The sequence below is a fragment of the Populus euphratica genome, unplaced genomic scaffold, assembly GCF_000495115.2.
Source record: "Populus euphratica unplaced genomic scaffold, PopEup_1.0 scaffold38.1, whole genome shotgun sequence".
NCBI classification, from domain to species: domain Eukaryota; kingdom Viridiplantae; phylum Streptophyta; class Magnoliopsida; order Malpighiales; family Salicaceae; genus Populus; species Populus euphratica.
Genome location: NW_011499911.1, coordinates 980,852 through 991,876, shown reverse-complemented (window position 1 = coordinate 991,876; position 11,025 = coordinate 980,852). Strand labels below are relative to the sequence as shown.

The 11,025-nt window shown below is 24.2% G+C and overlaps 1 protein-coding gene across 1 annotated transcript; it reads left to right on the top strand.

Annotated features, from left to right (window-relative positions):
• Window positions 1-7,173: 7,173 nt before the first annotated feature.
• LOC105134007 (uncharacterized) lies at window positions 7,174-8,366 on the top strand. The gene is made up of 2 exons (XM_011038233.1): window positions 7,174-7,717; window positions 7,852-8,366. The coding sequence occupies exons 1-2, from the start codon at window positions 7,278-7,280 to the stop codon at window positions 8,063-8,065; spliced, it is 654 nt and encodes a 217-aa protein (XP_011036535.1). The 5' UTR covers window positions 7,174-7,277; the 3' UTR covers window positions 8,066-8,366.
• Window positions 8,367-11,025: the final 2,659 nt, after the last annotated feature.

Genomic DNA, 11,025 nt, shown 5'->3' with positions numbered 1-11,025 from the left:
AAATGCATACAAATTAATTATTTCCTTCTTCTGCTAACAAATTTCTTTCATATTTTTGTTACTTCTTTTCTTATTATATAAAAATTGTTCATTTTCTGTGTCTATAATGCTTGAATGCATTGCCTAACATTGTAAATTTCTTTCATATTTTTGTTACTTCTTTTCTTATTATATAAAAATTGTTCATTTTCCAACTTTTATTTTCTATATATAGTAGGTAATACTTATGGATGCTTGTAGAATCTGAATAAAATGTCACATCCACAAAGATAGATGGATAGTATGCTTGTCAAATATATATTATTACAGAAAACGAAAGAACTAATTTATTCCAATTCATCTTGATTATCATTTCTCGTCAAGTGTATGATTTTTAGTTGATAATAAAGTGATCACAACATTACATTATATAACTGGTGGTTATTGGTATTTATTAAAGAATTATATAAATTATATTTTAAAATTTTATTTAATAATTTAAATTATTGGGTTGACTTGATTATTTAATATAATATTAAAATTTTATTAATTAAATAATTACATGTTTGAATTTTACAATTTTCATTCAAAATCATGTTTCTTTAATCTATCGCCTGATGATATTTTTGTTTAAAAGTTTGGAGGTAAGAGAGGGTAATTTTAAAAAATTAGTCCTTGTCGGTCTTCTTATGCAAATCGCAAAAGTCCGCTGATTCTCAATGTTGATGGTCAGCGGGAGATGTTAATTCTTTTTTATCCTTACATGCTGGGGAAAAAAATCAAGCCTAGGCCGAAAAAGATAGATTACACGTCATCTATCTTCATTTTTTTCTGACAAGTTTAATTGATTTTTAAGCCCATATTTATTTTTTAAATTTTTTTAAATTTATTTATTATTAAAAACATTAATCAATAAAAAATATTTTTTAGTTAAAGAAAAATTTTACTTGATTTTCAAGAAAGTATTTTCTTAGAAAATTTAAATGAAAAATACTTTTAAAAAATTATAAAAAAATTTAGAAATATCATATTATTTGCTGATTATATCAAATTTGGGTCTCAAACTTTTGATTACTATATATATATATATATATAGATTGTTTTTAATATTTATTTTTCAATTTTATTTTTTCAATTTTAATTTTTATATTAACTTTACTCTTCATTTCTATAATTGTTATTTGTTTTTCCACAATTATTTTTTTATTAAAATTTTTTATTTATCAAATTTGATCCTTATTTTTTTATTGTTATTTATTTTATTTGAAATAATTTATGAAATGTTAATTTCTTCATCTTTTAATTTTTTATTTTTTAGATTTGATTTTTATTATTTTTATTATTATTTATTTTATTTGAGATAATTTATAAAATTATATTTTTTTTAATTTCATTCTCATTCAACTTTTAAATTTGTAAGATTTGTTCCTCAATATTATGATAAACTTTAAAAAATAAAATATTAATAAGTTATTTTTCATCTCATTTTACATGATATAACCAAACACTAGAAAGTATTCAACTTTTTTTCATTAATTTCCTAAAATTTATTTTTTAAAAATTTATTTAAAAAAATTAATTTCTAGTAAACAAACAAGCCTGAAAAAACTTGTATATTCTTGTATATGTATCAACACTAAGAAAAATCATTTTTTAAAACTAGTTTTTAATGAAAATAATATGAAAACACTCATTTGGACTTTATAAACAAAAATAATCTTAAAAAAAAAAACTTAATCAACAAATCAACACAAAAATTCAATTTAAAATTTTTTAAATCTAAATTTTCAAATCTCAATATCTGCCTAATTGTTTTTATTTGATGGGGTACTACTGGTATATTTTATGATCGTGTTCCATCCATGTTAAATTTTGTTTATAAACATAAATAATCTTTAAAAAAAATTAATCAATAAATCAATATAAAAATTCAATTTTAAATTTTTTAAATCTCATTATTTGCCCAATTATTTTTATTCGATGGGGCAATACTAGTATATTTTGTGACGCCCCCCCCCCCCCGCCCCCCCCCCCCCCCCCAATATTTTTCTTATTTTTTCTTTCATATTTTGAGCTTTTCAAATTCAATGATAAAAATTAAATGTTGTAAAATTAATGGTTCAAACCTTAAAATGAGATATAGATATGGGAATTTTAAAAAAATTAATGTATTTTAAAAATAAAATTATTATTTCTATCTTTGAGACATATCCATTTTGTTCTTCTTTTAAGGAACATAAATTAGCTTAATTTCTATCTCGAAGACCCAGACAAAAATCAGTTTGTGTCCTTATCTTTATTATCAAACAAATTTCTAGTTCAACTATTTTTCTTTTTTATGTCATGAAAAAATAATCAAGCTCTACTTTATAGATGATATTCAATAGAATCACTTGGACAATAAAACAAAAACTATTTATATTTATTAGTTCATTTTATTTATTATTTTTACTTTAATTTCATTATTTTTTGGGATTAAAGAAATTTTAAGAAAAAACTTAGAATTTTAACAAACACCAGAAATTTTAAGAAAAAACTTAGAATTTTAAGAAAAATTTCAATAGTGAAAAACATTGTAATGATGATTGTTCACTAAATGGCTTCGACTTGGGAAAGCATTGGCTTTGGAAAAACATTGTAGCTTAGACTTGGAGATATTATTCCCTAAAGCAATGGAATGATGAATTAATCCCTCCATTTAAAAAATTTAACATTAGTTTTTTAGGATATTAAAGTTTTTTACATATAACATGTGATAAATAAGTTTTTTTTCATCTCAATTGCATAGTAAAATAACTAAAATACTTTTAAAATCAAAACAAAGTAAAACTAGTCTTAAGGGGCATTTTAATATTTTAATATTAGTGCTTTTTATTACTATAATCTTATCCTAGAGGCAATTTGATATTTGATCAAATATTAAAAACAACTAAAAAAATATATGAAATGACCAAAATACTTTTAAAAATAATAAAATAAAATTGGAGTCAATGGGTTTTCTAATCTTTTCACAATATTTTTTTTGTTATTATTATTAAGTCATCTTCAAAGAAATGTGTATTCGACTAAAGGGTGGTGCATGGACTAAAGGGTGGGGCACATGCACCACCTTTACATGTCATTGAAAATATTACCGTGTTCTTTTTCTATTTAAAGCGACACATGTAAGCATTGATAGTTTAGTTTGTCATCAATGAACGTGTTTTTTCTTCTTCTTTTCCTGTTTTTATTTCTCCTCTTACAAAAATTATTTCAACTTTGGTTTTTATTCTTTTAAATTTTTATTTTTGTTCTTGATTATTTTATTAAATTTTTATTTGTCTTCAATTTCAATATTTCATCTTAATTTACTATATATTATTTTTTTCCACTATGGTTCTCATTCTTTTAATTTATATTTTTTCAAGTTTTATTAGTTTTTAATTTCATTCTACAATTCAAATTGATGGCATTATATATTTTAATTTGACCCTCCTTGTTTTGATTTTTTTACCCTTTTGTAAAATTTATTATTCTTTTCAATTTCACCCTTTACCAAATTTATTATTCTTTTCAATTTCACCTTTTACTCTTCAATTTATTTTTTATGTTAATTTTGATCCTTATTCTTTTGATTTTTTTTATTGAGTTCTTTTGCTGAAAGGATTTTTCATTTTCATCTTACTCTTCAATCAAATATAAAATTATTTTTTAATTCTTTTGTATAATTGAAATCATTTTGTATTTCAATTTGATTCTTATTCTTTTAATTTTTATTTTTCTACATCTTTTGTATAATTGAAATTATTTTTTCAATTTTATTATTTAATATTTGATTAATAGAGAATTGAACTTCATAGTTTTTTCAAATAAAGTGTTCAGATATAATGACTATGGCCACGAGTTTAAAAAGTTGACATGGTTTTTTTTAAAGGTCTTTATAATTCTCTTTATTTTTTTATCTAGTTATTTCAATCTCATGATCTGAGACATGAGTTTGATGAGAAATACTAGGTTTGCTCAACCTAGCTAGATTACTATGGTTACAAATTTATCATACTAACTCAGGTTGATCGAGACCATTTTTTATGATATTTTTTCATCTCATTTTGTTCTGTTATATTTAATGGGCTATGAGTTGAGATACATCATTTATTACCTTTTGGAAAATTATTTCTCCCAGGTTGTCTTATTTACTTTTCTTTTTTAATTTGAGCTATATATTGTTGTTTTCTATTTTTTTTTGTATAATTAAAATAAAGTCAACTTATTCGACCCGAGTTATATATTTTTCTTCTTTTTTAAAATATGTTTTCAACACCTAAATATAATTTCTTACACAAAAAAAAGGAGCCTAGCCCCACGGCAAAGCACAGGCACCATGGCTAGTCTTGTTACCAAACAACTTGTATCATGTTAAAGTATGTTGGAGGCCTGTTAAACAAAGAGACAAGCTAAACCACACAAAGTTAATAGAAATTTCTATTTAATTGAAATTTGAGTAAAGGAGCCTATTAAATTATATTGATATTGTTGATCTTTAAAGTCACACATTCATGTTTTTATGTATTTTCATGATAAAAATAAAATAGAACATTGACTAATAAAATATTTGATTGAAAATAAGCTTTAAACAGGTTTTATACGAATAACATATCAACAAAAATGATAGATTACATAAAAAACTCAATCCAAAAATCCGAGAAGGGAGTAAAGCGAAGACTTAGAATAAGTGTTCATTTTAGTGCTTAAATGTAAATTTTTATATCTTATTTGATAGCACAAAAATTAACTCACACACTTCACTTTACATGCATTAAAAAAAAATAATCAATTAAAATATAAGTTAGATCACACTTCACTTTACATGCATTAAAAAAAATCAATTAAAATATAAGTTAGACGGTTCTAAGAATTAATCTACGTTAATTGTTAAATCTAGAATTCTGCATGAACTGATCGACTGCTTGATGTTACCAAATGAACTTATGGTTTGCTTATTCATTAGTGATTAATATTTAAAAATTCTACAAAAACTAGTTGACTGATTAACTTGACCAATTTGAATTGGTTGATCATTGTAGTTGTAGATGAAACTGTAATACTTATAAATGACTTGTTTTCCTTAGAAACATATATATAACTTGTTTAATTGTAATTTTTTTTTTATCCAAACATATATGATATACAATTTATTCTAAGAGTAAAACAATATCAAAATCATCAATTCTTGATCATACTTTAGTTTATGTTATTAAGCATTTATATTTTAGCATAAAAGTATTCAATCTCACTGTCATTATTATTAAATATTTTAATATCTTATAAGTTCTATTTAGTGAAGTATAGAGATATTAGAACTTCAAATTATAATATTCATTTTATTAAGAGAATTTATTGTGAAAACAAATCATTATTTTAAACTAGTAAGAATAAGATAAAAGCTTTTAGTATTGATGAGGAAATTTGGTAAAAGGAAAAGGTATTAGATAGAAAATATCTTTACGTGAGAAAAAAGACTTGATGTCGATTTATTAAGTAAAATTATACTCTTGAGCTTGGACTAATGAATAAACACAATACTTGAGTATGGTTTGATATTTTATATATAGATGTAGATTTATCAAACTATATTAAAATGTGTTTACAAATTTTTTTTCTTATTTGATATTTTATATATAGATGTAGATTTACCAAACTATATTAAAATGTGTTTGCAAATTTTTTTTCTTAATTCTTTACTTTAATTGCTTTAATTATATTATTATTTATTGTATTTATTTGAAATAATTTGTTTTAATTATAAAAGTTAATGATATATCTGGTTCACTCTTTAGATATTAAGTTAATTTAATCCTTGAACAACAAATAAAGTATAAAAATACATTTGAAAAAAAATTATTTTGAAGGATAACGATGATATTCTATCCTATACATTTTGAATTAAATAATTATCCTGAAGTTATGTTTGGAAGAAGGGCAACTTATATTAAATTAATATTTTTAGCATATTTGGTTGAATTTTTGAAGTAGGTCAATAATTAATTAAAGAGAGTAGTAAGTATCCCTAAAATGGTTTTTTGGAAGGTAAAATTTACCCTCCAACTAATATTATTAATTTTATCTACAAATGAGTAGCAAGTTAATATTAGCTGTTTTTCACTAATTATTATTAATAATTTTTTATTTTTCAATTAAGATTTAAATTAAAAATATCAAAAGGAACATTATAAAACATTGAATAAATCAAATAAGTCTCTTATCTAGTTGAGAATTAAAAAAAAATTATTTAGATGCTTTTCAATTTTATAAAAAAATAAAGAATTAAAAAACACCTGTTTTATATTTTTTTATTTTATTTTTTATGATGATTCGATGATGCATAATATTATCAACGGAAATTATTAGAAAATAAAAAAGGAACCCATATTATTAACGGAACCCACACCATGTTCCAAAAAATGTGCATGCTATTATTATGAAATGGACTTTATTGGATAGTACTAATGTGTCCTACAAATTATTATTAGACCAGAAATTTCTATTTCAAGAAAATTAAAAAAAAATAGTAGAACTGTAATTTTGGATAATTACATTAATTCCTTATTAGGTTTGTATTTAAGTTTAGAGAATATTTTTAAATACTTTATTTGATAAAAAATATATTAAATTGATATTTTTAGGTATTTTTAATATGATGATGTTAAAAATAAAAAAATCTAAAAAAATAATTTGAAGTTTTATTAATAAAAAATATCAAAAAATCATCTTAACCTAATAGCTTAAAGTATTAGATGAAATTCTAAAATATAATTTATATTATTTTCTAACATATCTTTTAAAGTAAAAAATAGCTTTTGAACTTGAAACCTAAATAAATTCACACTATTTTATATTTAATTTTTATCAAATAGATAGAGATTATAAAATTCAAACTCATCACTGTTTAGTGTTTAAGATTTTATGATCATGCTAAAAAATCATTTCAATTCAGTAATTTAAATAAAATTTTAAAATATAATTTATATTATTTTCTAATAAAAAATTACTTTTACAAAACGTAAAACGTCTTGCATTGTATTACTAAACAAACACTAAGTTTTTATTTTTTTTTTTCAATTTTTTTTTCAAATTATTAAATTGGTGTCATATATATATATATATGTTACCATGCATACAAGTCTTCACAACTTTCACGTTTCTAATAATGCAACGGTGTCTTGTTCTTGGTGGGTCACAGACAAATTAACTTCCCCATTCCCAAGTTGTATAGTTAATGAGTTCTGAGAAAGCAAAGCCAACGCGGTCAGATCATTGAGATGTCAACATTACTAAACAAAAATACTGCTAAAATGAAAATTAAGCATTTCATTTTTCTTCCTTTGCACAATCTGCTTCTATATATCCATCTCTACCCCTCACTTCACTTCTCACAAGCTCCTTGCTTATTTTCCTCTCTTCTCTCGCTCGACTCTTCACTGCAAATGTTGACAAATTTCAAGATTCCCTTCAAAATGGAGGGATGTATGAACGAGGAAGCCATAACCAAATCCACTTATGCAAGCTCAAAGAAGGGCTTAATGGTTGCCGGGTTGCAAAGCCTGTTACTAGAAGGAGATATTTCTAATGTTGTCACTAAATCTGCTTTGAAAACACATCGCCTTCAAGTCCAGGCTAGCTCCGCTGAATATTGCTACCTCAAATCATGTTACTTATGCAACAAGATATTGAGCCTTGACAAGGATGTCTACATGTACAGGTAATACTAAGTTCACTATTCCTGGAGATTAGATAGCCATGTCAGCTGGACTAGTTTCATATGAAATTGTATTCTTCCATTAAATCTCTCTTGCAAGATTTCTGAAAACTGCTGTTGAATATATGTTATTGCAGGGGTGATCAAGGCTTTTGTAGCATAAAGTGCAGAAATAGGCAGATTGTCTTGGATGAAATGAGAGAACTAGAAGCGTCTAGCAAGGAAAGATTAAAATCTTATAAGCACTGCAGTACCACTGCCGGTCGGCATGAGACACGCCGAGTCCTAGAGGAGCTCCGCCGGAGCCATAAGCCACGTCCTCATGAAAACCATTGGACAATAGCTTCCTAGTCTGCATAACTTTTTCTTTTTCCTAATTTTTCTTTTTTTTTTTCCTTGAGTTTGTACTAAACAGATAATTCAATGAGAGGGATAATGTAAAGTTCAACGAAAAAGTGACTAGTGGGATTTTTTTAAGATTATTTGTCGTATGAAACAACAGATAGAGACGATCTCAAAGCTGATCTTTTGTTCCTCTTTCAAGTAGATGAGTATTGATATTCATGTACATCACCATCATTCCTTTGTCTGTTTCAGTAAGATCAAAAAACAGGGTGCCCAAGGAATCAACAGTAACCATCTTTAATTGACAACCGTGCAGATATTTTGCTTGCATTATCTCTACACCTTTTTTTCATAATTTGTTTGTGAATAAACTTAATTAATTGTTGCTAAACTTTTCGATATGATACATATATTTTATCAATGAATATTAATTACCAAGATTCGTACTAGAAGTGTTTTTCCTAAGTTTAAGATTAATTTCTGAATTTCAGACCAAAAAGGGAGAAGTTATTAAAAACTAAAACATATAAATGTCGTGAAGTATAATTTCTTCTTTTGAAAATACTTTTTTTTTTTTTGTTGGCTAAGTACTTGTGAGAACTTTACGAGAGATGGAGAGTCAGAAATATATAAATTTATTAAATACAAAAGAATAATAACAACTTTTTATTAAAGATCCTAAAATCTAAATCATTTAAGTAACTATTTATTAAGTATATGGATGACAATAGGCTAACGGTAGACTTGTTTGAATAAGTAATCAATACAAATAGAAATATATTCACGAGAGAATTCTACTTTAAACAAAAGATTGATGTTATAGTAATAACTAGGCAACAATCCTCTATTGTGCTCCCTCGAGATAGAGCTTAGAAGAGAAGCTCATTAATATTGAATTTGAGATAAGAAAACAAGTATAAGGAAGAGGTTTGGTTAATGCATTAATATGGGAGTTAAGATGTGATTTATCAAGTGTGTTTATTATTGTAATAGCTGTTGTGGTTGTGATTTAAAAAAAAATATTTTATAAAAAATATTTTTAGTTGAAATTAGTTTGAAAAAATATATATTTGATTATAATTGTGATTGAAATTGAAGTTGAACAAAAAAATAGTTTAATGTGTTTAGTTAAAAGAATACTTTTCAAATTGAGATTATAAAATAATTATAAAATATATATATTAAAATTGATGGTTTTTAATTTAAATATTGTAGATTTAACTACTGTTATTACTTCATTGAATAAATAATATTGATATTAAATATTTTTTATTAGTCTATTAAACTATGTGTAATTTCATTACGTATGAAATCTATTAAATAAGAACTATATTTTCTATGGTTTATTAAACATGCAACAACAAAAACTGAATTTTTGTTACGTCATTAAGCAACTTTCTTCTAATTTTTTAAATAAAACACAAATAAAAAAATAAAATATAATTTTTTTCACCGTGAACAACCTAGGTGAATAGTACTGTTCACGTGAACATGCCCAGGTGAATAGCACTATTCACTTTAAGGCCACTGTTCACTCTTGAAGTAAACAGTGCCTAGATGAATTAATTCACCTGTGTATTAGACGCGGCCCCGTGAAAAGTAGATAAGAACTACTTCTCACGAACCAATATTTTTAACGGGTTTTATGTATATAATAATTCGTGTTTTATTGTTATTAAATATATTGTTCATGTGATTTATTTTAAAAATATCTATAGTCGTATATACAAATAGCCTCAATAGTTGTAAAAGCATGAGATTAGTAAACTAGCGTTAAGGAATTATGATTGAGTAATGTTAAATCAGTTTTATTTTTGAATAATTATTATTCTGTTCATGTGTGTGGGGTGGAGTCTAGGGTAGAGTAATAAGACGAGAAATATTATTATAGAAAAGAAAATTAACAAGGAATATGTGGTCATCATCATTACAAGAGCATAAGCCTTAATGTTTATGTCAGAATGTATTTTAACAAAGCGAAAACATTTTTATATACTTATAATTTTTTACTTTAGAGGGTAAAGTCAAATATATTTAATGAAGTGACTAATAACATAATATTTAAAGTCATTATGTGAGATAATTGGAGAGGTCTAGACTTCTTAAAATAATATTTCTAGTGGCTGCTAGGAGATAGGTGTTGAATTGAAAAATGATAATTTATTATTTTTATTACAGAAACAAGCATTACATGCGAAATTTGATGATAAAAAGAAGATAAAGCTAGGTGATTACTAAAAACAATGTGTTTTAGAATTGGGAGTGCTATAATGCCACATAAATGTTGAGGTCTTTATGCCAGAAAAGTTTATCAGAGATGAAGAGCTTGACCTCTCACATACACCACCTTTAATTTGTTCTCACAATAATTTTGCCCCTGTTCAAAGTTTCTTCATAAAAAAGTAGTCGGTAAGAATTCAATGCAAAAATTATTAGAGGTGCAAAATTGAAATATTGAATTTAAATTCCTTTATATGGTAGAACATAGAGAACATTATTTATATAGCATTTCAATGGACATCTTGCTGAGGACTAAATATATATTGAGAAAAATTGGAGTTGTTACCTGATAATTAGAGAAATTAAAAATCCTAAAATATACCTTAGTTTTAGAATTAGAGAAATTAAAAATCCTAAAATATATCTTAGTTTTAGAGATTTAGATTTAGGTAAGATATTATTTATGCTTAAAAAAATAACGTCATTTTTACAATATTTTTTTATGAAAAAATATTTTTAATATGTGTTTTCTTCTAAATTTATTTTTTTATTATCATTAATTATTATAACTATTTATATATATATATATATAATTTTGTGAAAAAGATTAATATCAGTTTTTAAAAATAGAAGATTCATCAATATCTTTTCTCTATTTTTTTTTATAGATACATAGTTCCTTTTAGAAAGAGATTTGCAACATTGTCATTGGTCGCATAAAATGAAAACTTGCCTTTCATAATGTT

Coding starts and splice junctions, on each gene's coding strand:
- LOC105134007 (XM_011038233.1), top strand. CDS start 7,278: ATGTCAACATTACTAAACAAAAATACTGCTAAAATGAAAATTAAGCAT. Junction 7,718..7,851: donor AAGGATGTCTACATGTACAG/GTAATACTAAGT, acceptor ATGTTATTGCAG/GGGTGATCAAGGCTTTTGTA.